This window comes from Cuculus canorus, chromosome 8, assembly GCF_017976375.1.
Source record: "Cuculus canorus isolate bCucCan1 chromosome 8, bCucCan1.pri, whole genome shotgun sequence".
Classification (NCBI taxonomy): domain Eukaryota; kingdom Metazoa; phylum Chordata; class Aves; order Cuculiformes; family Cuculidae; genus Cuculus; species Cuculus canorus.
In genome coordinates, this window is record NC_071408.1 from 23,462,717 (window position 1) to 23,489,153 (window position 26,437).

Here is a 26,437-nt window from a genome sequence, read left to right on the forward strand (position 1 = left end):
TGTTGTAACGGGTTACTTCTGCGTTCTGAGGTACTGAAGAGAATGCTTTTAAAAATATTTTGTGTGTACACATATGTATACATGCAAACATTGAGTAATTTTATAAAATATTTTAACTATCGAGTAGAACACAGTAAGTGATCTACCAAAATACTTCTTTGTCTCAAAACACTTTTAAGACTGTTCTGTGTGGTTTATCATTATTTTCCTTTCCTCTCCCTTTTTTAATTAGGCTACTATGTGCTACCCAGAGAGTACAAAGTATGTATTCATGGATGTGGGGCTGTAAAAAGCAACCTGTCTAACTTTTCCTTCTTAGGTCCTCTATGCAGAAGTTGAGTGTTCTACGTGCGTGGTTTGATTGTTTTCATGGAAGTAGCTAAAGTGCTGGAGTTAAGCGCACAAATAAGTTTTACTAAATGCAATTCAGGATTTCTCCACAAAGTGTCATTGACTTGTAGGAAAAGCTCTGTAGGGAAAACCCAAACAACTTGTGTTTGTAGGTAGAGTTCTTTAATAATATATCTACATGTGGATTGGTAAAAGAGTGGTGCCACAGCAAACCTCACATACTGGGGGAAAGAAGGACATATAATTTCTACTGAATTTTGATAAACATCTCTGTTCTTCTTTCGTTTGTTGTGTTTAACTGCAAAATGCTCTTCCGTCTTCAGTGGGATACCCAGGCACTCACATGATACGAATATATTAATGATCTGTGCAGTCTGGGGTTTGAAGGGACTTGCCCTCACAGTGTATCAGTGCACTTCTCGTTATAAAGAAAATAGATGTTCATTTATTTTTAAATTGCACACTTCAGTTGCACTGCCCTTAGTTAAATTGTCATAGTTAAACTATACAGAAACGAAAAACAGTCTTTGAATACTGGCAGAAGTGTCAGATGTCAACATTTTTGTATGCTAGCACCTTTACTTTTGTTTTTATAGGTTCACTTAGGATGGACGCTAAGAGTAGCAAAAATATCTTTTTGTCATTATGAGTTACCTCTACCTCTAGGACTACTTTATTCACACTGTGTGGTTGTCCTCACAGTAGTTTTAAATGTAGAGTGAGCCTAAAGGTTGGAGTATTGTGGGAGTTGCCAGCTCCTGGGTGTCCATATATTACAGAAATATCAGGCACATGGAGCTTCAGAAGGAATTCACATTTTTTTATTGGCCAAATTAATAAGTAGCTGAAGATTTGGTCTGAGTGGGAAGACTTCGGAGCAGAATGACAAAAATAGAAAATCTTTGCTTTCATCGAAACAACAGATATCCATTAGTTTTCTTCTTTCTTCTGTCTCATTATGAAACAAAGTTATATGAGTTTTTTTCTTTTTACAGTTTTTTAAACTGAGTAATAGACTGCTTTGGTATGATTCACACACATGTATAAAAATATCTTTTTTTTTTTTTTTCAAACTTCACCTTGTGTCAATCTTTTTCATAAAACAGAGGTTTGTGGGAGGAGCAAGGGGGAATTGGGAAGGAAGAACCTCGTTGCCATCAGTTACAGAAAGGTGAGAAAGCATGCTAGATAATCATGTTTTAAGTTATAAAATTGTCCATGGCACTGATATGTCAGCTTATTATTTCTTTATTTTTTTAAGATTTAACTGTAGTTCAGACTACAGATTTCCTTCTGTAAGAGCTAACATAAAACACAGTGCTGTTTAATGACTGACAAGATGTGTTTGAAAAAGGCGTAGTTGTTTTTGTTTTTGTTGTAGTTACGAAAAACATCTGTCTACTTTAGCCCTGTACAAGATTATTTCTGTTATGCACAGTTTCTGCTGACAGTTTATGTGCAGAATTTACATGTGTATTAATTTGTGGTGAAGGGAGGAATAAGGGAGCTTTGCTTTCTTCTCAGTGTATTGGCCTGCTGGCTCAGGTTTTCTGTCACTTTTAAGTTATTGCCAGTATGAAATCTGGTGGGTGAAAAAGGTAAGCAGATACAGGAATAGCTTCGAGTCAGTACCCTTGATTAGTTGCCCTGGACTGACTTATGCTGGGGACTGGAAAGAGTGTTTTAATCATTTTCTGTGCGGGTAAGCCATCCACTAAGAGGTTTTGAACAAATAGCAAAGTTGATATCCTTAACATTGATTTCTGAAAGAAAATATGTTTTGTCACTAAGGCATTGGAGCAGAAAGGAATGTTTTTGATTTCTTTGCAGACTTGCTGTGAAGTGTTTGGCAATTCACTTGGAACAAGGTCCTCAGCAAAAGATGGGTGCTGAAGAGACTGCCAGTCAAAGTTTAGGTCTTTGGAAAGTGTCTTCCAACTTACTTTTAAAGTTCTTGGAGGCCTACATTTTAATCAGAAAAACTCCCATGATATATAAGTATCTGGTTTTATGTGTGTTCAGATCTGTCTGAACTGAAAACCTTGGTCTTGCTCATACCAAATCATTTGTTTGTGTGGCTTCTCTGTAGAATATAATGCAGTGAGCTCTCCCAGAGCACACCAGCTGAACTGAGCTCTGCTTCTCTCTCCATTGTAGTTGGAAGGAAATCTAGTGTTCTGTAGATTAGAAGTCAGGGTTTGGGAGAGACAGGTTTGTTTCTTCGTCATCTCGTACTGGATATGTTTAGGTAGAGGTAGACTCTGAGTTAGGTGCCAAGATGCTCTGCACTGCTTCCCCTGACCTCTTTTGTGGTTATAGGTTACTGTATCCTTAGCTAAATTTAAATTTAGAAATAGTTAACAGGGCTGTTTTTCAGTGTAAAAAAGAGGACCTTAGGACACTGTAGGATGTTGAAGCTCGTACCTATGAGGCCTCCTAATTTACATTTTGATTAAAATTTCTTTTAATCCCTTTTGCTTTTTATCACGTCTTATAATTTTCTGCATTACACAGTCAGTAACAGCACTGTAACTGGTAGCTGGACCTCTTTGTTTGCAACACAAATTGGCTTAGTTTGCTGTAAATGGCCTTGGGGTGAAGAGATGTGGTAAAAGCATACTGCGTGCTTAATGTGTTTTTATTTGGTTATTTTGATTGTTGTTTTCTGCTACCAAGATGATTGCTTATATTAATTTGCTCTTTCTGTATTTCTGAAGAATCAACAATTTAATTTCTTTAGATACTTTTAGACTCTGCTGTAATCCCAAAGCTAACACTCCTCATCAGAACAAAGTTAGTTAGATTTAGTTGTCACCTTTCTGGTCTTTAAACTGAAGGTGAAGTAGATTGTGAAATCACAAGAAACTGGAGTAAGACTGATGTCCATTTAGAAACATCATGATGTGGATATTTCCACTGATTGATGTTCAAAGAAAAGCCAGCTAATTTCCTTTATATAAGGACAGATAGTTAATTAGCAATACTATCTGACATTTATAGAGAAGAAACAGGATACTATGATTTGTGTGTGTTACAGCCCTGCTCTAAGAACCTAAATAATCTACCACTGGAGTACCAATTCATCTTTAGAAAGAAGTTTATGCTGTTCTTTTCATTCAATTGAAAAGGCTGTTCACATCATAGTGAGAATGTCACCATTTCCATCAGTCGATTCATTTAGGTATTTGGGTTAGTAAGTCACTGAAGAAGATTGGGAGGTGGTAGCTGTAGGATCCTTTTTCAAATACCATGACAACTAATACTAACTATATTATTGGAATTGTTAATTATATGTACTCCCAGAGGTGAGGAATGTGCTTTCATTGAAACGTAACGTGAAAGTTATTTGGCACATTGAAAATAAAATATGGCTAATATTTCTTGGTAAGCAAGAATCATTTACAGTAAACACGATTACTGAGTTCATATTTTTATGTGGAAGGAGGTGTTGGAAAGGAGAGGATGAGGATTTGAGCGGGTTGCTACATGTCTTAAGGGGTCCTGAGAATCTCCCATCTTAAGATCATTGCATTGGTAAGTCCCTCTATTTGGGCAGTTCTCATGGCTCAGTTACCATTGCAAGCTTAATTTTTGTGCATTTCCCTACTAGAAGCAAAATGTAATAGCTTATTAAAGGAATGACATGGCATATCTTTGATAGGATTTCATATTTTTCTGGTGAGTGGATAAGTTCATGTATTTGTGGGGCAGGTATTAGGTAAGTCTTTTCTTTAAACTACTGTTAAGAACTAGAATAAAAAGCTTGGGGAAGTACCTGACATTTTACTTGTCCCTTGTCATTTGGATGAAGGGAAATGACGTGCTCATTGCCTGGACTGATGCCTACTAATTAAGCCCATTTTTTAGAGTTGACTAGATAATGTGCAATTGTAAAAACAAACTGCTCAAAGAGGAAACCAGAGCCGTGGAGTCTGCATTACATGTTGTTTGGTCTATCAAAGTAGTCATCTGCTGGTCCTCTGTGTCTAACTGGTTGAGCAGGTCTTTGTTCTGCAGGAGTAGTTATGCTTTCAAAAGATAATTCATTAAAGCTGAAGTTCTTAAGAGATGTTTTGAAACTAGAACAGAGTACGTTAGCCCTTGAGTTATTTTATAGAGGTTTCATGTTTTACCTATTGCAGGAAACAAATTGTAAAGACAAGAACTCTGAAACTGAGTCACCTCTATTATTTTTTTCTTTAAAGGTCAGGTTGTTTGTGTGCGCAAATATCAAAGGTGCCATATCAGCTCAGATCGAAGACTCAGCTGGCCTAGTGTCTCATCTGCAGCAGTGGCTGGTCTCTAGGAAAGAGCCGTAAGAAACAGAATTTCAATGGATTTCCTTCATCCTAGTTTCTGGAAATCAGCACATTAAGAACTTGATGAGACTTCAAGAGTTTGTTATAAGACCTTGGAAATAAACAGTGTCAACTTGAGTTAGTCTTGTGTTCTTCAGAGATACCTGAGTTGTGATATGTGAGTTTGCTCTGTGGAAGCTGTGTTCACTTTGCTTCAGTGTCATATATATCCATGTATGTACTAATTCTATTCTATATACTTTATGGGAATTTCTGCTAGTTCTTATGGTACAGAAGTCAAATTTGTCTGAACTGTAGGAAAATTACCCTCTTCTGGTTTGCACCCCAATAAAATTCACCAAAAAGCTAATATCAGCACTGTGGGAATGCGACATTGATTTAACTGAGGCATAATTAAGGTTGATTTAAAGAGCACTCTCCTGTGAAAGAAAAAAAATAATTTAAATTCTTTTAAAATTCTGGAGACTACAGTCTGGTCTGGTGGTTTGTTCTATATTGTCTTTACTGACATTTAAGTGTGAGAGAGTTCTCTGTAAAGAGGAGCTTTTTTTTATAGGATAGTCTCTTAAGTTTCTCTGGAGTGAATACAAGCACACGGAAGTCATTTAGCTTTTTATGATATGCCCTTACCTTCTTTGACTACTTCTTTAGTTGGTCCTGCTGGTTTGCTGACAGGCTTCCTTGTCCTGATGCCTTTAAAAGCTTATATAATTTTTAGGTCCGTAGAAAAATTTTTTTTTGCGGTCCTTGTTGGCCTGTACTATGGTGTGACCTGTGCTTTGCTGGGATTTCAGTGTTCTTCTGTTTTCCTATTTTGGATACCTTTTCCATGTTTTGAAGACTATGTCACAGAATCATGGAATGGTTTGAGTCGGAAGATACCCTACCAGCCCATCTACCCCAAGCCCCAGCAGTGCAGGGACATCTTCCACTAGATCAGATTACTCAGAGCCCTGTCCAAGCTGACCTTGAATGTTTCCAGGGATGGGGCATCTCCCACCTCTCTGGGCAATCTGTTCCAGTGTTTCACCACCCTCATTGTAAAAAAATTCTTCCTTACATGTAGTTTAAATCTACCTTCTTTTTATTTAAAACCATTACCTCTTGTCCTATCACTACAGGCCCCACTAAAATTGTCTGTCCCCATCGTTCTTATAAACCCCTTTTTAAGGTGAAAAGCTGCAATAAGGTCTCCCTGGAGCCTTCTCTTCCCTAGGCTTAACAGCCCCGACTCTCTCAGCCTTTTCTTGTAGGAGAGTGTTCTACCCTTCTTGACCATTTTTGTGGCCGATTCCTTGTGGTCCTATTCTTTATCAAAAAAGTACAAGTATTTGTGGAATGTTGAGTAAAATATTTTTTTTTGGTATGGATTAGTACTCCTTCCTTTGTGTGCTTATCTAGAAAGTGGCTTTTATTTATTCTTTAGTTGTTTTTAAGGTTCTACTGCTCTTGAGTCCATGAGGAAAAAGATGACTGCAAATATCTGGTTAGCAAAAGTGTGTGTCTGACCTGTGTTTTTTTTTCTGTTTTCTGTCAGTTTTTCCTTGTATGTGATAACATACGCTCCTGTAGGTGCAAAAATCACTGTGGTTCTGGAAATCAAGAGTTTTTTACCTTCACTGAGATACTTCTTTTAAGGCATTAGCCAAGCACAGTATCATTGGGATAATCCTAACTATTTTGTAGTTGTTGGGTAAAGGCTGTATTCAGGAAAGACAAATGGCTTTGGTGGTCCAGAGTACTAATTAACGAGACCTGACTTTTGTTTTAGTTTGGTTTTTCATTCAGTTTGAGCGCTACTCTATTTATGTAGTACAATTGGCCTAAATGCTAGAGTATTAGCATGGGTTTTGGGGGAGTATAGTTCATGTCTTGGCTCAGCTTATGGGCTTCCTCGGGATGTGCCTGCATAGTATTCTGGAAGCAGAATTTGCTCCAGAGTCTTGAGAGTGTTTAGAGTCTGCTGGAACCCATTTGAAAGTGGTTAGTGTGGTGCCAATTTAGCTAGTCCCGCTAAGAAGTGGTTAGAGCTTAATGCTACCAGTTTAGACTTTGTACCCTGCTTGCTTTGTTCGGAAAGCTTGCAGTCGTCTTAGAGCATGGGCAAAGTTCATTCTTGTCTGCTTGGTAACTAATAGGTAGAAATGCCTTCTGTGACCTTCAGAAATACCATTCTTTCTTCCCCCCCGCCCCGCCCTCCTCTTGTAGAAGGGGACAGATGCTTCCTTGCTTTGGAGTTTTGCCTAAGGTGATGCTCAAATAGTAGAACGGTGAGGCTTGTAAATAGTTGAGGGTGGGAGTAGAAATTCATTGGGCAAAACTTTAGCCTGGCTTATTTGCTTTGACCCTTTCTCAATTTCTGATATTGATAAGTCTATTAGCTTGTTTTTGTTAAGTGAACAGCTGGTGAATCTGCCTAATCTTTAACAGATGCTCTTCTGAGTGATGTGAAAACAAAAAACCAATCTTATCTCTTCGTTTGGATGCTTGCATTCGGTGACCTTTCAGTTTGTGTCTCAGTCGATATGCCTGGATGGTGGTTTTTTGAGTGTTTGCCTGAAACAGAAAGAAGTAAAAGTTAATTTAATAACCACTAATGACTCATATTAAGAACAGTCTCATTACTTTGGTAGGGTTGTTGCTAGGTTAGGATGACATGGGATGCCACAGAGGGGTGCCTATGTAGCTGGTGTTGCAGTCTCTGGAGGCAGTCCTGTGGCAGGTGGGACTCTGGGATGAGAAGAGCCGAGGTACCAAAAGATCTCAGTTTGTGAGTGTCCGAATCTGCCTTGACAGCCTAGAGTGGACTTACCCACAGATCCTAAGGCTGATACTGCAGTTCTAAAGCATTTACTAGCTTGGCTGAGCATATTGCTTTACCTTTACCTTGGTTTTGGTAAAAAAGTGCTGTACAGTGTTTCCATCTCTTTGAGGTAGTTGCCATCACAACAGCCCTTGTGAATTTTCAAGAAAATATGTCATAGGTGAATCAGTGCCCTCCAGCTTTCTGGGTTTGAGTTGACTTCTAGCAACATACTATCCAGGGCTGCCCTTGGATGCTTTGTATACTTTTAATTATTATGTTTGATTACCAAGTCATTCCCATCATAAGGGATGGGAAAAGGAAGAAAAGTACTGTTTCACTTTAGAAAGAGGAAACTCAGGGTTGGGTTGCTTAAATATATTACATCCAGAAACCTGTTTTTTATTAGGAATGTGTAGAAAGAGAATTACAGATTCTTCTAGTAGAAATAGTAGCCGTAGGGTGGCCTGCAGTATGCCAGGAAACTGAGGGAAGATGTTCTGCCCCTCTGCTCAGTACTGGTGAGACCAGTACTACCAGGAGTACTGCGTCCAGTATCAGTCCCTCCGTTGACAATGCGGAGCCAATCTGATGGAGGGCTGCCTAGGAGGGCAGGAGGCTGGAGGATTTTTGTGAAAGGTGGAGTTAAGGGAGCTGGGTTTGTGTAGCCCAGAAGAGAAGGCTCAGAGGGGAATCTAGTTACTGTCTCAGCTCTACAGTAGGTGATAACAGACAATATAGAATCAGATTTCTCTTGGAATTGCAGAGTCGAAGGATGAGAGGCAACAGATACAGCTTACAGCAAGGGGAAATCATAATTAAATACAAGGAACAAAATTTTCCCAGACAGGGTGGTGAAGCACTGGAACAAGCTGCCCAGAGAGGCTGTGGACTCTCTGTCTTTGGAGATATGCAAAACCTGTCAGGAAGTGTGTCTGTGAACTGATCTGTCTGCTTGTAATTGAAAAGGGGAATAAACCAGCAAACTAAATTTTGCTGTATGGCAGGGGAAATATGCAAGGAGATAAGTAATACCCTTTGCTGTATCTCACATGCTGTTAAGAACTGCTCTGAGTGGTTTTTTGTTTTTAAGCTGCTGACCTGGACAATTCAGCCATCCTTCTGAGGAGGTTAGTGGCCTGTATGAAAAGAGTTTTCCATGCTCTTAGTCCTTATTTTTTGAAGAGGAAGTTACCAAAGGGATACTGAATTCGTTATACCAGTATTTATTCTTTGCCAGCATTTTTTTTATTTCTCTTTAAAACCTCATATGTCTTTATGGAGTACAGTTAGCTTTTGTTGCATTGCTGTATCTAGTGATAAAAATTTATTGTTTACTGGGTACTTTCAAACCTAAGCATTTCATAGCGTGCTGTCTGTGCAATTACTGTGAATGGAAATGTATTAATGCTGGTTTCCTGGGGTTTGGTAGGAGATCCCAAAGGGTGAAAACTTTTTTTCCTAGATGATCTCACCTGTTGAATCTTTTGGTGCCTTAATGTAGTTTTTTTTTTGGCCATCCTAGTTGTGTATAAACGTTAAAAAGATAGACTGAGCTACAGTTGCAAGAAAATGCTGATGACAGAAGGCTCTTTTCTCCTTTTTCATCCAGCACAGGAGAGTTTGTATCAGCTGTTTCAGTGTCTGAGGACTAGGCATTAGATTGAATCACAGCAGCTTAGTCTTTTATTCTGAGACAGATGGATGTGGTATCAACGAGAGGGGAAAAAGTCTGTAGTTGACAACTGGTGTGACCCTGGAGATCAGTTGTCTGAGCTTGTTGCTGTTCTGGGTACTTGGAGCTATGGCTCCAATTTTATTCTTTCAGTATGTGGACCGAGCATGGTACCTGTATTTGCATCTGCTCTAAATTACTGCAGAAGGCTGCCTCTGAGGATGTTAACTGCAGAGTGCAGATTCGCTAGGCAAAAAGAGAGATTATTCTTTTTTTTCCAACTGACCTTTACAGGAGAGAGTGGTGCACAGTGTAATTCACAGCCATCTGTCTACCTGACTTTAGTGGGCCGGAACCTATTGTGCATAATGTTCTAGGGTAAATCGTAGTTTGAGTTTACCCTAGCGATGGCCCCTGTTTGAAGAAAATATAGGTACTGTTGGTAGTCAAAGGAAATACGGAATTGTTCCACAAAAATGTTGAGAAAGACACTTTTATGTGCTGCTTATCCAGCTACTGGCTGTTAGGTTGAATGTCGTCCTGGATACTTTTGATTGCTGTGTTTTGCCTTGGTGAGAAGGGGAATGCTGCCACAGGTGAGATGAGTTCTGCCTTGCTGCCAAATACCATTTGCTCCCAGCTTCTGTGCAACAACTGCCACCCACTATCTGTCTGGTCAACAGTAGCCAGAGTCTGTATTTGAGTCAGCAACAGCTGTCTGTTGCTTTCCCAGCTTTTGCAGAAGTAACAGCCCAGCTCTCTGTGTTAGGAGCAGCAGTTGTCCCTTCCAGCTTTGCTGTGTAACAACTGCCTGGATCTCTGCAGCAGGTGCCGGAGGAGTGTTTTCAACAGCAGCTGCCGCCAGATGGGGAAGTCAGCTGCTTTCCTATGATGTGGAGGTAGGCTAAAGACTGTGCTGTTGAGGTGGGGGTCACAGAGGGTCTCAAAACCCAGATCCAGCTGTTACGGCTGCTGGGGTCAGATCACCCTGCAAGGAATTTAGAAGAGCAAGTCTGTCATACTGCGTTATAGCTTTCTGGAAGCACCTACTAGGTTTGTCTTGCATGCCTTGAAGTCTGTCTGCCTTCCCACTTTTTTTCCTACTGAATTGTCTCCTTGGTGGCTACTTTGCTTTGTTTATGTAACAGTGATTAAGGTTACTGTACCAGTTAAATAGGACCCCTAATGGTTAGCTGTGAATCTTTCCAAGGGTAAGCTCTCCATCACTAAGGTGATGGTTAATGTATGAAGCTATCTGAAAAAAAAAAAAATTGAGAAGTGCTCTGAAATTTTATTATATGAGAATCTAAATCTGCCTGGTGGAAATACTTACCTGGCATGGAAGAGCAGGATGTCAAGAAAGTTGTTTCAACACTCAATAACTTTATCCTCAGAATCTGATTGTATGCGTTCAGTGCAAAAGAATAGTTTTCTCATCTTCACATTCATTTTCCTCGTGTGGTCTGAAAAAAACAAAGAAGAGACTGCAGTCTCTGGAGCTGGAGCTGCTCTGAAGGGTGAAAATTCTAGATTTAGAGTAATGCAGAGAGGAGGAGAAAGAACTTGTTCTATCTCTTCTTCCCCTTGGTCCTTAAAAAAATATCCTTTTGGTTCTTTTTGATGTGTAAAGGCTTACAAATCGGTGAGCCTTGAAAGTTTTACCTTTGCAGTGGTAGTTTGTTTCTTCCAATTTGATGACTTGGAGGATGTGCTGCTTGTTGACTGAATCAAGAGTTATTAATATTCTGGTAGGAATTTTCTTCTAAAATATTTAGTGCCTTTTATTAAGTAGATCTGTTATGAAAATAAAGCTGAATAAAATCTGTAAATAAAAAATTCTCCTCAACCAGTATCACTTCACTTGTTTAGTAACAAAGATGCATTTTTGGAGCTTATCTACTTTACTGTATTTTGAAGGTTTTTTTCCCTTCTGTTTCTGTGCAAATTTAACATTTTTTTTTCCTATTCAAGTATTTTTGTTTGTTTCTTGCTTAAATAGAATGAAAGACGCAAAAATGAGGGGGAAAAAATCTTATGTAAACCCTGTGACTTTTAGTCTACCTTTCTAAAAATGTAAACGATACAGGGTAATGTTGCCCAGGTGTCCCCACAAACAATATTTGAACTCCTGGAGTAATACCAATTAAATTCTTCCAAATTTCATGATAATACTGCCAGGTGACATGGAAAGAAGTCTGTCGAAACAGCCCTTATAAATATTACGGCCATCGGAAAAACTTAAATCATCCCTGGAAATTAGAGATGAGAGACAAACCCATTAGGAGCCAGACTGAGTTTTATGGCTTACAGAACCTGCTGATGTTCTGTGTGTGCTTCCTTATGGAAGACAAAGACAGAAGCAGTTCAGGTTTTTCTGGGACTCATCTGCTGCTCCAGGAGTGCTGTTACGTCATGCTTGCCAGCGAGGGATGACTACCCATCTTGTGTGCTTACTTTCTTAGGGAAATTCAAAAAGCACCAACCAATTTCTTGAATTCATCTTACGTGGTATCATGCAGTCAAAGGGAAATAACATTTTTTTAAAATTTAATTTCTTTCTTCAGTTTTGCTGATGTTTAAACCAGTGATGGATTGTGACTGTAGGCGGGGATTTGTATATGGCCGTGTGTGGTGTCTGAATCAATTCTTCTCCTTCATGTTGAAATATTATTCTGAAAAACACTTGTTTCTTGCAACTCTGACATTACCAGGATGTTTTACGTTTACATCTATAAGTAGCACTCATTCATTCATTGTTGTCATTCAGCAATGTTTGTTTTCTGTTTTATTGACAGCTAGCAAAAATAGTCCATCTGGAAAGCGAAATCTTAAGTTTTAGAACCCCTTAAAATTAGATGTTAAAAGTGACTGTAAAAATAGTCCACGGGTTTTTAACAAGACTGCTTTCTTTGACTAGTTACAATTCTGATGATTTTTAAATTTTTAGTTCCTTTTCATACCTATGACTCTGCCTTGCTAAAAGGGAAAGAGCAGGGTTCTATTTTAGATTGTAAATCACCAACAAGATGGTTTAGGAAGGATGCAGACATACAAGTGAAGTTATTGCTTTATGACTCTGCCTCCGTGGTGGTGAGGTAACTCCTTTCCCTGTGTGCTGGGGCCGAAGGGTAGGCTAATTTTGTTAAATAGAGTAAGACTTTGCAACAGGGATATCAATGTCAGTGGCAGATTTATGGTAGTATGAACCCTCCTGTGATTTCAGAAATAAAAGCTCAAGCCCTACTACACTCCTCAGGCTTACTTGGCATAAGTGCATACAGCCTTTACATTTGCTAGGGAATATGTCAAAGTGTTGTCTTGTTTTTAACTTCAGAAGTAACTGCAAGAAGTAATGGAAGAGAAGGCAAAATGATGCTTCTGAAGAACAAAACTGTATTTTTTAAAAATATTTTTTAGCACTCTAGGTGCAAAGTGGGGAGAAATTCAGTATTAACACAACATGCTGTGAGCAATGGAAGAAATTTTGTCTTGTTCCAGAGAGAATCAGTCTGGCCATGAGAGCATTGTGGATCAACAGAAACTACCACCTCAAAAAAGCATCTTTAAAATGTCTCCTTGTGATCCTCGCAGTCCTCCAGGCTGGTCCATTTTGTGTAGACATCTTGCATGTAATGCTTCATATGCATGGAATTCTTCAGTGTTGAATTTGGGAGGAGACAATTTGACTTGAATTTCTATATGATTTCTTTTCTACTTCATATTTCTTAATTGTTATAAATTGAGAGAAAAGTCAGAGCATGAAAAATGTATGACCTGATGGCTTTTTGTGTCTTGGGAGAAAAAAAGTGTCTGTTTTTATTGCCTCGCCCCTTTTTTCTCTTATCACATAATGGACAAACAGGACTGTATATCTGTGAAATCAGTAACACTGATGTGTTTGCTGCTGCTGTCTAACTCTGTATTAATGTTAAAAGGTTGTGTTTTTTAAATGTAGTTTTATATAAACTTCTTATGTAACTGTATGGTGGAGCAGAGGGAACATGATCATGTTTCAGTTCTTGTAAAAGTCTGAACTCATCTTTTGCACTTGAATACAGAGCATGGCTTTGACTTAGAATGAAAGTTAAATTCCAAAGAGAAATTTAACTGTTTCCAGTTTTCCCCTCTGGTAAAATACAGCTAATATCCTTCAGTGTGAATGGTAACAAAATTATGGCAGAATGACTAGCAGCACTCTGCCTGCTGAAGTTGAATAGTTGAAAAGATATGGATATCAAAAAAAGAAAACAGGATGCTGCATCCATGTTTTAGCTGAAAAGAGGTGCTCTTTTGCATTTGGAATTAAGCTCAATTTACAGTACCATTTTATGAGATGTTATCACTACTTTAAAAACACTATTGTATTAGATTTCTTGAACTAGGTAAAGCTGGAGTATAAGGCTAGAACAACATGAAAGCATTTTGTCTGAAAGGAAGACATTGTAAATGTTTCATGATATACTCTTAATTTTAAATAGTTTCACAATGAGTGCTCATTTGTACATGCAGTGGTAAATTTGCACTTTGATAAAACATTCATACTTGCCACCTTCTTTTCCTCGTACGCTGCAGTGTGTAGCACCCAGAGTGAGTAAGGGTACAAGATAATGGTGGAGGCAGTGCTGTTTATTTATGTGCTTCTGGCTTTGCACAAAATGTTTCAGTAATCTCAAACGTAATTTTAAGTATTTTACTGCTTCCTTTTAAGGTACCATGAGTGTTTCATAACATTGAATGTAGAAGTCTCAGAAAACCTTTATGGCACAGCACTATTGTCCTAATTTTACAAATAACTACTTTCTCTTGCTTCCCTAGGTGGCTTGCTCAAGGTTACACAAGAATCCTATGGTGGAACAGGGAATTGTATCCGAATGTTTCATGTTTAAAACTTGAAATCTGATTTCTGGATTACCCTTTCCTAACAGAAATGAAAGACCTATACCTTTCGTGTCATTCTACTGAAATGAATTACATTATAAGAATTAATACTCTGATCAATGCTCTTAATTCTGTTTACTGCTTCTTTTTCTTTTCAGGCATGTACTGGTATTGAAAATATTGATGAAGCTATAACATTGCTTGAACAAAATAACTGGGATTTAGTGGTAAGTATTCTAAGAAAATGACTTCATAGTTCAGCTTCATGTACCAGTGACGTGCTCTCTTGCTGAGACAGCTTTTATCTTTATTTCAAATTTGGATATGTCTTTTATGACTGGGACAAGCAAGTTCTGTGCAGGCTGTTTCTGGTCTGTTACAGCTTCATTGTGAAGTTAGCATGATACTGAGTTTTATATCCCCTGATATACTCTGGTCATCTTTGTGCCTTTTTGATTTGTTTCTTTTCCTTTAAATCAGAGTTTCATGTTGTGCTTAGTTTCCTTTTTGGGTAATTGTTTGCATAGTTTTGTAAGTAGTAATATTAAGGGTACCATTTTTAGACTACATCTTGTGTACACACACAAGATCTTTGAGGATTTAAGTTCCTGTGGAAGAAATGGAAGATAAAACAACTTATTCAGTATTTCATACACTCTTAGTCTAAACGTAAGATAGTTGCTCTTCTGCTGTTAGTTGTATGCAGAATTGAGTCAGAGACTAAGGCCATGCCTTATCTAGATTTAGTATTATCCAGACACAGTTAAACAAAAAACCCAACTAACTCATCCTAAAAATACCCTATTGTCTGGTTTGTAATAAGGTTCAATGTGCAAACAAATAGGAGGAAACCAATAAAGCAAGCGAAGTTAGCTTAGGTATTTTAAGACTCTGCATAGGATTATCAGGATAAATAAAGAAACTATTAATCCTTTTTTTTAAGGTTAAAAAGAGTAAAATGGAACAAAATTAAAAAGCATGCAATCTTCCTTTAAACTGTAATAATCAATAATTTGATTTTCTCCTTTTTTTTTTTTTTTTTTTTAATTTTCCACATTAGTGACCTTTGGATCAGTCCAAATTCTCAGAAAATTATTTTTAAAAAATAAATAAATTAGATTTTCCAAAATTGATGATGGATACAGTTTCAAATACCTGCTGCAGTTGTATTCCCAGCGTATTTTTTAAATGTGCTCTGTATTTTAATAATTGCAGATTGAGTATCAGAGAGGTTAGGGTGGAGTTTTAAACTGAGTTTGTTAGAGCGACTATTCTGTTTCCTTTAAGACATAATGATTAAAATGACATGTAATATTGTAACCTACTGTAAACAAATGCTATGGACTCCAAATACTTGACACTAAATATTTAAAATGAATGTTTGCCAAAGTATACCAAGTCTTTATTTTGCAACGTGTCTTAGTATAAGCAAGAGTGAGACACCAGCAAGAAAAAGGGAGCGTATACACTTAGTGTCCTCAAACAGGAAAACACAAATATACATTGATGGAGTGGTATGGTTAAAACCACCTTTATGGCAGTTGTTTGTTGTGACTTAGCATGGGCTGTTTAGAAAATTAAAGTGTTTATGGGAAGGCAATAGCCTTATGCATTCTGTTCAGGTTGTAAAGTTCTCAGTACAATGCATTAAGTCAGTTGCATGTGGTTTGGTGGGATTTGTAAATTGTTACATGTATGCTTTGCAATAAAAGCTCAGGGATAGAGTTGAATGAGAGAACTGTGAGGAAAAACGGGAAGAACAACTGAAGAGATTTGTTTTGGGTTTTTTTTCCTTTTGAGACTCCAGAATAAGCAGAAAGGGAGAGTGAATTATTTAAAGCTATGGGAATGGCTACAAGAATAGCTTTAAATACTTAGTTTTATTAGTGATGATTAGATGATCTAGAAGTAGAATATAGTGGGAAAAAGAAGTAACAACCCCAAAATGCAAGCTTAAAAAAGGAGGCATATGGAAAGTAAGAAAGGAGAGAAAATAAGAGATGTGAGAGGTACTTTGGGAAAGTACATAGATCTGGAAACTAAACAGAAGATGAATGAGAAGAGGGTCCACACAAAGGAAATGGTAAGTTGTGGATGAAAAAATATAAACTGGGGAGAGTAAAAGTGAAGATGCTCCAAGGGTCTGTCATTAGTAGAACGCTGGCTCCTTTTTATTGAAAGCAGCCCTCTTGTAAAGTAGGGAGTGAAAACTGAATCGTGATAAAATAACAGGGAGTGAGAACCAGAAGAGTGAAGAAAGTGGAGAGAAGACAAAAGAAACATGAATGTAAGTAGAAAAGGAGTTGTGAGCTGCAGAGAGAATCGACCATCTCTTTGTGAGGCAAAGGATTTTAGCATTTCAGAAGTCAAAACAGGATATTAAAAAAAAGGCTTATGACATGAGAAATGTAACTTTTTTTAATTTTAAAATTAAAAATGTATGGTTAATATGTGGTGGAGTTCTTTTGTGTTTTTTATTCTATACTTTTGATTCAGTAGTCAAAGACAGACTCAGTGCCAAGAAACTGGGGAGGCGGAAAGTCTTTGGTTTGATTGAATCAAAACATCTTGGAGTTTTTTAGCTGAGATGCAAAATCAAAACAGTCTTTTTGCTTAGCACTAAATATTTCACTCAGTGCAGAACAAAACAGTTTTTTGGATTTGTAAGGAAAATAAAATTTGTAGGACTTGGTTCACAAATCATGAAGACAGTAGTGAAGCAGTGATGATCATCCTTTGACCACCAATCTGTTAGGTAAACAGGAAGAACATCATCGCTGTCTTCTCTATTTTCACTTCATTTTGTGTGTCTCATTCAGAGGCTTATTTCAAGCTAAAGTTTTTGAAAAAAGACCTGTAGTAGTAAAATATAGTCATATAAGTGTGGGGGTTTTTTTGGTGTTTCTGTGTTTTAAAGAAATGTGGATTCCATTACTTCTATGATTTTGGAAGTAAAATCAAAGCTCTGTATTTGATTGGGAAAGCTGCTGTGAGGCACCCAGGGCAATACGAAGTAGGAAGCTAAGCAAGTCGCGTTAGGATGAGATCAGCCTAAGTTCAGGGGCACTTCTGCAGCGCCAGGGAAAAAACAAAACTACTGTTAAGGAAGTTCTTGTCTGGGAAGAGATTGCTTTCTTGTTTTTCATTCAGGCTGTCTTTATCTCAGTTCCATTTTCCTGTTTGGGAAGTGAGCTGTGCGCTGTCAGTGGCTGTGCTAGGGACCAGGTTGAAGATTTCCTTGAGCACCTGTTGCTTCTTGAACCTTGAGACTCTACTCAAGTGTGTTGTCATTTCTCTGGGACTTCAGCCAAAGCAACCAAGAACAATTAGTCCTGGTGAGCTGGAAAGTGGGGTCCCAAAACAGAACAGCGAAGTGCTTATGGACGTAGGCTGACAGAGAATTACCTCAGAACGCACAGAGACAGCAGAGCTTGAAACAAGATTCTAATGTCCTGCTTCAAGTACTGTGTTTCTCTGTAAGCTTTTTTTTAGGATTTCTTTGTTTGCACTGGTGTAATATTACAGCTGCTTATTTTCTCCATACTTTCCCCCCGCATCCTGGGTCTTGCTAGTAGATTTTAGTATGAAGGGTTAAAATGTGACCAATGTCTTTGCTGTTACTTCAGTGAGTGTTACTGTGCTTTTTATCTTTTGGACTTTTGGCCTTATCTTTAAACAAGCCAAACCTGAGTGAAGTGTTGGGAACTCTTTTCTTGCTTTAATTTTTCTAATAGCCACTTATGTTTTAAATTAAGGATTAATCAGAATTATTTTTTCTTTTCAGTTTAGAACTGGAACGCCAGCTTCCTGTTTTTTGACTTTTAAAGATTATCCACTCCCAATTAAAAATCTTCATGTCTATTCCTCTATATGGGAAACTTTAAGACAGTATAAACTCCCATTGATTTATCTTTAAATTGGAACTAAATAAATCTGATTTAAATGTCTCAAATTTGTGTGTATTTTACAATGCTCAAGTCAAGTTTGTCACTGTTCGAAGTGATGTAGGAAACTGTCATAAACGTTTGGTTGCTAGGCTTTGTTCGTGTGCTTAAAATCAAATTGATCAAGAATTCTGCAGAGAAATTCATATGCAATAACAGCGTGTAAATTGCTTGGTGGAATCATGAAGTCTAATCTTGCCAATAATTAGTTCCCCGCTGTTGTGAATGGCTTGGCCTTTGTGGTAGTCTGCTGCATATAGAGCAGCTTAGGGTTTTTTCTGTATTAGAATGCTGTAGCCTAATTACTAGCTTTATTATAGGCCAAGCGATGAAATGGTACAGATGTTCTGTAAGATATGGAAGATCAAGGTAGATAACATAAATCTCTTTAGGCCTTCATCTTTATGGAACTGTTCTGCAATAAATGGATCCAGCAACTTGCTTATGCCTGTCAGGATTGTTGATACATTATTTCCTGAGGGTAATTTCTTTGAGATCTATTAATTTACAATAATTTTTAGCCTCCGAGGAAGCAAAAGTTAGGGATTCTTGTCTGTTGTAAAATTTGGTGGTTTTGTAGCTTCCCCATTTAAACAATGACCTTCTGTTTTGACATTTGAAGGTAAGAATGACAGTATAAATATTTCTTAAACTTTGTGTAAAGACAATACAATAAAAGTATAAAAAAGCCCAGCTATGTGTCTTTTGAAATGTTTCTGATGATGGTACATATTTAATGGAAGTGACCCTTTAATACCAGAATCTGTATGTACTTCTTGACCATATGCAGAATGGACCTTCATATATGTGAGACTATTACATAGATGAGAGCTCTTTGCTCCCGTTGTATCAAGTACTTGCATATGTGCTTAAAACTTGGGTTACCAGTACTTGTCACAGATATAATGAAAAACTCAAATCCTTCATATATCGCATGACTCTGTGCTGATAATCAGAACAGGATTTTTGAATGAAAAGCAGGATTCATCATGCTTAATTTTCTACTTCTTCCAGAGTGACCGTTTCTGTTGTTACTCCTGTTCACTGGTTTAAAGTTATTTTATTTCATGTATTTGCCAGTAGACATTGGAATGTAGGTACTGCTTAACATGACTTTAAGAAGAAAATAAATTTCATCAGAATCGGGGAGTGGAGTGGAATTATCTTTTTTTGTGTATGATTAATACAAAGAAACCCAACAGTTTTTAATTTTCAAAATATGTTCTTAAAATGACCTTAGTGTGTTTCTGCCATGGTTGACTTTGTTATTCTGTATTCTGGTAGAGGCTGAAAATGCAGTCTAACTTCAGCAGTTTAGTGCACCTGGAAATGCGATGACTTGCTGTCATGCACAGCTTCCAAGAGTGAGCTGACAGAAAGCGTTTCTGTACCATGGAAGGAGAAAACTGTATATTTGGTACAACTGTTTTTATACAGCTTTAACTCTCCACTGTATTTTTTTTCTTTTGAATGGGTAACTGACACAGAACATGAGGGTTTCTGCTACTTTGACATTTAAAACCTCTTAAAAAATAGTTATTTGTCAGGGTTTTTAAAGATATAAGTATCCGATTTGTTTATATATTTATATTTACTAATGTGTAATATTGTATTTTGGAACGAGAGAAGTGAAAAAAAACCAACCCACAAACAATAAATTGAACTAAGAAAAATTAGCTAGGGCTTTACAATTTTTGGTTTTTATTTCTGTTGGAGGTGCCAATTTAGATGCGGTTCCTAGGCAGAAAATGGGCTGTTGGCTCTTGACAGCTATCAACAATCTGTTATTTGTATCTTTTATTGGTTTCTAACCATTAACTTAGGTTTTTGTTTTTTTTTTTAATAATGTGTAGTGAACCTCAGTACGAGTTGGTAAAAACAAATACACTAACGATGTCTTTTGTCTCTTTTTCTAACTGGTTTGCCCTGCAAAAGCTTTGATGTGGTATCTCTTTGTGCGTTTTTTTAATCAATTTGAATTAGTGTGCCTCCATAAACTAGGTGATTAATTTAAGTTTGGCACAGAGCCATTTCTTTTCCTTAAATGTGCGACAGTATTGTCATATGTTTAGCGGCTCTCTTGTCTCCTTCCAAGTGGGCTGTATTTCAGTGGCTGGAGAACCAGGACTATGCATTATGGTGATCGTGTTCATCACATTGGCCCCTTTAATCTTGTATTGCTGACCTGCTATTTTCTTTACTTTGGAGTTGCATACTGGGTATAGCACACCTTTGACAGTGACTAGGGAGATGTTCATGGCATGCTTCTCTCATTAGAGTGAGAGCTGAGGGATTTTCACTGTTAGGAACATGAGCTTATCTGTCTATTAATAACATTCTTGTGGTCAAATGAACATCTACCCATAGAAACCAGAGGTTTGGATCTCAGTTTTTTTTCTTAAGGAGCTTTTAAAGTTGTTGTGGGTTTGTTTTCTTTTTCTCCTAGACAAGTGTCCTCTTCTGGATCTTGGTTATAGTTAGTTTTTGCTTGCCATTACTGCACCGAATTGTCTGTACAATATTCAAAGAGCTAAGGAAAAAGGAAGATCTGAGTTAGGTAATGACGAGTAATGTTGGTGGATGAGCATCCTGCTGGGGTAAGTGTCCTGCGGGCCTGGTGCCTGTTCTCCAGGAAAAACAGGAGTTGAAGGTTTCTTGTGTGTCTTAACTGCAGCAGTATTCTTTTCTAATAGGACACAATTAATTAGTGTGTGAACTTTTGTTTTACAAGGGAATACAGAAATCTGTTTGGGAAATCTTTAATGTACTTTCTGTGAAACTAGGGATCTGTGCTTGCAAAAATAGTTTCATTTCTCATTCTTTGATTTTTGCAGCTTTTTTACAGCTCCCAAAGTGGCATTTCCATGTCTTTGAGTAAGCTCAGATTCATGCTGTATATTTTATGCAGTGGGTGATAGTAAAGAAGACTAGCTAGTTCTTAAAGAAAAACAACATGATTATTAAATTAGTTGGTTTTGTTTGCTTGTGAATACCTTCATCTTAGGTAAAACAGATGTTATTTTGTATGTTTTCTATGTTGAAGACCATATAAAATGTGCAGATCTGTAGGCAGTTGTAAGCATGGTATGGCTTTCTATGTAGCTATGTGCACATTCATCTATTAAAAAACCCGAACACCACCGCTAATACACGTGGAGGAAACTCAGATCCTTTACTTGCAGAATGCAGAATAAGAATGCTGCTTTGTCACTTCACGAATGTGCTTCAAGAAAGGAAGATTGCCTCTGCTAGCAGCAAGATATTGCAGTCTTCATGGTCCTACCAAATCCCAACTGCTTTCTGATACCTCAGGTGATGTAGGAAAGTGTTGGATATATTGCCCCTGTGACAGTCATTTCACGTGACTTTGATGAGAGCACAGATTGATGCAGAGACACAACAGGATCAGCTACAGTCTTGATCCATTGCCTGCAAGTGGTCTGTTAAACGTCAGAAAATGGTCACCAGAGCAACTAGAGTTTAAAATAAAATGGAGCCAAACCCAATAAAAATGTCATATACACGTTCTAACATGTGCAAAGGAGGAAACAAACAGGCTAAAAGGGAGAATAAAAGTAGCAAATGTCTGACTTGTGTGTTCTGAACTTTTGATTGTTTTGGAAAAAAAAATCCTATGATTTTGTTATATAGGTTGGTCCCTTGGATTTTTTTCAAAAAAACTTAGGTGGTCTTTGGATTTGTTTTCTTGTTTGGATGACCCTTGCTCTTTCAAAAGAGGTTGAGAAACACTGCTTGGGTCGTGTTAACATCGCTGCATCTTGTGATTTTTATAAGGAAACCCATGAAAGCTGCAACAAATGCTGTAGCCGATGATACTGAGTCAATATCCAAGAATCTCAGGTTTCACAGTGCTCCCCTCTGTAAAGTAGAAGGCTGGGAAGGGGGCAGTTGCTGGCTTGTCTATAGAGAGAGATTTGAAAACTGAAATGAATTGTTTTCTGCATCTGTAGTCTGCTGTCCCAAAACTTTGTTAGATTCCCATAGATCTTATCTGGCACTACACATAAAAAAACTCTCACAAAATCTACTTTACCCCAGTAAATAACAGTTAAATTGTGTACTAGACCTAGAGGGTTTGGTTCCTCAGTTTATCATGGTTTTCTCTTTTTGGTCCTAAGGCAGGTGAATGTGTAAGAAATGGAAACTCTTCTTCCCCCATCCATGAGTGAATTACTGTGTTTCCTTACCGGGGCAGAGCTTTGTCTGAGAAAGATTCCTTGGGAATTTGGTGAAAACAGTTTTTCTTTCTTTAAAGTTTTCTGCTGAAACATGGTGCTTATTTCATGGAAGAAATCTTGCAAGCCTCGGTGCTTGGAAAGACTTGAACTTACACTGTGGAAAACTGGTGTTGTGCAGTGTCATTCTTGTCTCCTGTTTTTAAGGCACTGCTATAATTCTAACATCAGAAAATTACTATTTATTTAGTAGGTGACTAACTATTTAGGGCTCATTTTGGTCTACCATGTTTAAACATCCTGCCAAAAGATGTGCAGTTCACAACTTTATGGAAACCAGGAATTAGGGTTAGCTACATGAATTATTTTGTCCTTCAATTTAAAGTTTGGGAGGATGAAAAAACTGATAGTGCTCAAGGAGGTTGGGATTTTTTTTTTATTTAAAGCAGTTAAGACTCATGGCCTTAGAGGTGTTTTCATTAGTGCTGTTTCAAGTACGCTTTGCAGTTTTGTTGATTCATCAGAAAGAGCTAATTCTCACTTTGCTGATTGAAGGAGGGTGTAATGGGGTAAATATTTTTCCCATATGGTAAAACTGGTATAACTTGGGCAAAGTGTCTTTTAGATGAACACTGTTTTGTCCCTGTTAAACTGATACAATTCTTCAATATCTGAAGAAATGAGATTCTTCTACCCCTTCACAATTTTAGCAAATGTAATGGTTAACTTACAGTGTAGCAGATAGTTTTATAGACACTAAGGGGGGGTATGTTAATCTAAAATAGTTAGGTTTTTTTCATACCTATTGATTGTAATTTTTCTAATAGAAAAAAAATCTACTTTATTTACTGGAGAGTAAGAAAAGGATTGTGATTATGTATTTTATGGCTGTATTTTGTAGCCATGTTGCTGCACTGATGCATATGAAACTTGAATCTATGGCCAGAAAGAGAGCAGAGGAGATTTCTTGGTAAAACTTTACTGTCAATACTGTAAAGTGAAGTAAGCTGTGTCTTTCTTTTCCAAATAACAGATGGAATTTAATTGCTTCAGAAATAAGCTCAAATAATGATCAGACAAGGAATAGGACTAATGAACTTAGATTTCTGTTCATGGCAAAAGACTCTTATTTCTTGCAGTAGAGAGGTTTGTGTTCTGAGAATAAGCAAATAGTGGCATATGAGATCACAGTAGTGCCTGAAAGTATTGCTGTAGCTGCATGCAGCCGTTACCCACCCGCCTTACGCTTTACAAATATGCGTTTTCAGAGGCTGGTACCTCTGTATTGGCAATTTTTATGAAGATTGCTTAACATTAATTTGTCCTGAGACACTCAAATTTAAGAGCAGATTTCTACACTATATTAATAATGAAGTGGCTGATAATAAGGTATCTGTAAGTAGTTTGTACTATATTACTCTGTGACTACTTGAACGGAAAACTGCATATGTTTTTTAAGTGTGTTTGACAAGTGATTAGTCTGTCATGGAGTCATGCTGGGAATGTATGAGTAGGAGACAAATGAAGTGAATTATTTAATTTAAGAATCAGCATCTGTGCCAGTGCTGTGGCTGTTTTGCAAGTGAACCATAATTGTGAAAGATTTTACCACAGAAGCCAGGAGTCATCTAAACTCATTAGGCTTTCAAAGTGGAGTATTTGAAAAATGGATTTACTTAAAAAACTGTTGAATATCTTAGCAGTTCTGTCCTAGTTCTATTGAAATAAACTCGCCTCGGTTGGTCCTGGAAGACCTGTGTTGCTGCAGTACCAGCAGTATAGCAGAGGTTGTCAGGGGGTATGAGGAGAGATACTGAGCGACAAGTTGCAGGTGACTAACTTTAAAATGAACTTTCTGTTTTCCAAAGTCTTTCTGTTTTCCAAAATCTTACATCATTAATCTTTTATTATTGATTAGTGGTTAGTGATTAGGCAGTCTGCTGACTACTGCTAGATTAACTTGAAAACTGTTATATAAGACACTTTATGTTATTACACCTTTTCAACCCTAAGTCTGTAGGCGGTGCTTCTAGGGCATGTAGAATCGTCTTGCATCCTGAAATTTCATCCCATCTTTTAGTACTTGCTAAAAACTAGGATGTTTTAGCAAAGAGCAATTTTGTTTGACTTGTTTATTTATTAAGGCTGGACAAAAAGTATGTTGTCATAGGGTAGCTATTCCCAACATTTTAGTGTTGTTATTCAATTTTACATAAAATACTTAAGAGGTGGTAGAAGTGTGGGAATTCAGTACATCAGTAATTTTTAATTTTGACTCTCCTGCTGTCTAGCTTAATGTTTTAAGGGGTAAGAAAATACACTTCTGTACTAAGCATTCCTTTCTGTTAGTTTAGAAGATGAAGCAATATTAGTGTAAAAAGTTGTCGTTAATGACTGGGGCTAAGACAGCTGTTGTCTGAAAGTAGTGGACACATCATGGTCTACTCTTCTTCCTTTGTATATGAATGAGTTTGGAGTAGATTGTTTTCCTTTGTTCCTTCTGAAATAGAGTTTCAAGTCCAATAGATGCCTATCCATAAGCTTCTTATAAATCTGTTTACGTTATTTATTTTCATTGCATTAGGAAAATGCATCTCATTATAAATTTATTATTGAGATTGTGCTTGTTTTGTGGAATTATGCAGTGACAATATAAAATAAAAGAACTGTGCAAAATGGAGGGTTTTCCCCCAGGATTATAGGAGTGTATTTAGCTGTTGAAAGGCTTCCTAGTGCATTTCGGCATACTGTAGGAACTACAGGAAAAAGTTTGCCGAAGCCACCAGAGAAGTAGGAAACCACATCTAGAGTGGTAATTGTAAACTATTTCAACGCGTGCTCTCTTGCTGATGAAATGACTCATCTGTATGAATATATTCATGTGGCATTTTTTGATGAAATGTTAATTTTTTGCTTTATTAGCTATTCTATTGTTTTGCAGCTTTTCATGAAGTATATTTGTTTTAAAGAAAGCAAGCTGAAATAAAGCAGAATGCATAGAAGACATTTCATTGTAGTTCAATGACAGCTTTTGGTTAAATTTTAACCACGATGGGGACAAATGCTGACATTCTGTAAAAACTTCGTGGGTGTATCTTCACGTCTAGTGCTTGGAAATACTTTGAGACTTGCAAAGCTGGGGAAATGCCAGCAAGTATAACACAAGCTACAGGAAAAAGCTGACTCATTTCTGTGCCTTGAGAAGCCTGCCAAACATAACAAAGGTAGAGGCTGCCTATGTTACTACTGGGGCATAATTAGTAATTTTTTTCATTTAAATATTATTGCATTCGTTTAATAATCCAAACTGAATAATATTTTTTAGAACTTAAACTCATAGCAGTCATTAGTTGTTAAAGTAATGGTTTCAAGGTAGCTATGTATGTAGGAAGGTGGTAGTGTATCTTGTTTGTAAAAAGCTTCTGGTCTGAAATAATAATTGGTGTTTCTGCAGAACATTTAATGGAATTTCTTGTTTAGAATAACATCACAGACTTGCCTGTAACAGGCAAGATTTGATAATTTCATAAAGCCCCGAGAAACTGGGTTCCTCTGCTTGGGAGTCTGATTATAAAATCTCCATACCTTGGGGCAGAAAGAAGTGATTATATTACATCTGATTTCAGTAAACCTTGATTTTACTAATCTAGATTGATGCATCATTTGATTAATACCTGCAGTATGCTTTTTTTGTCAGCATAGTAAAACTTTTTGTCAGTTAGTAAAACTTCTGCTATTTGTTCCAAGATTTTCCACCTTTTTATTCTTCTAAATTGATGACAAGAAAAGGCTGTGTATTCTCTTACTTCTTATCCAGTTTCCTGAATCATAGTATGAGCAGTACAGAACAAATGTTTTGACATGTCTACATGTGGCATTACCTGTTATTACGAGCTCTGTTGAAAACACAAGCCCAAATTACTGTTTCCCAAAAAGGAAATTATTAGGGGAGCATTGTTTCAAAACATTTACTGTTATTATTGAAATATGTGCATATAGCAGAATGCTGCAAGTTAGTTTCATTGTGAGAAATACTTCTGTGCTCAAAAGGAATTAATAAATCTTCGCGCTTCCCCTGTTTTGCTTTACTGTTGTGTGTAAAAATATGTTCCTTTGTCACACAGATTTATACTTTGGAAGCAATTTAGGATTCGCTTTCACTTTTTTGGTCCTTTGATGCATGTTTTGTCTCACTAATGCTTTCCTTTATCCCTTATCATTTAATTATTTGTTTTTCCTCTCTGGATAACATTTGTTCAGTTTTAGGTTTT

The 26,437-nt window shown here is 37.2% G+C and overlaps 1 protein-coding gene across 2 annotated transcripts in view; it reads left to right on the forward strand.

The window, feature by feature from the left end:
* Window positions 1–26,437, forward strand: part of FAF1 (Fas associated factor 1) — a 176,387-nt gene that overhangs the window by 6,590 nt on the left and 143,360 nt on the right. For both annotated transcript variants that reach the window (XM_054072454.1, XM_054072453.1), the window contains one exon: window positions 14,185–14,253. In XM_054072454.1, coding sequence (XP_053928429.1) covers window positions 14,185–14,253 — 69 coding nt within the window. The remainder of the gene's footprint in view (window positions 1–14,184; window positions 14,254–26,437) is intronic.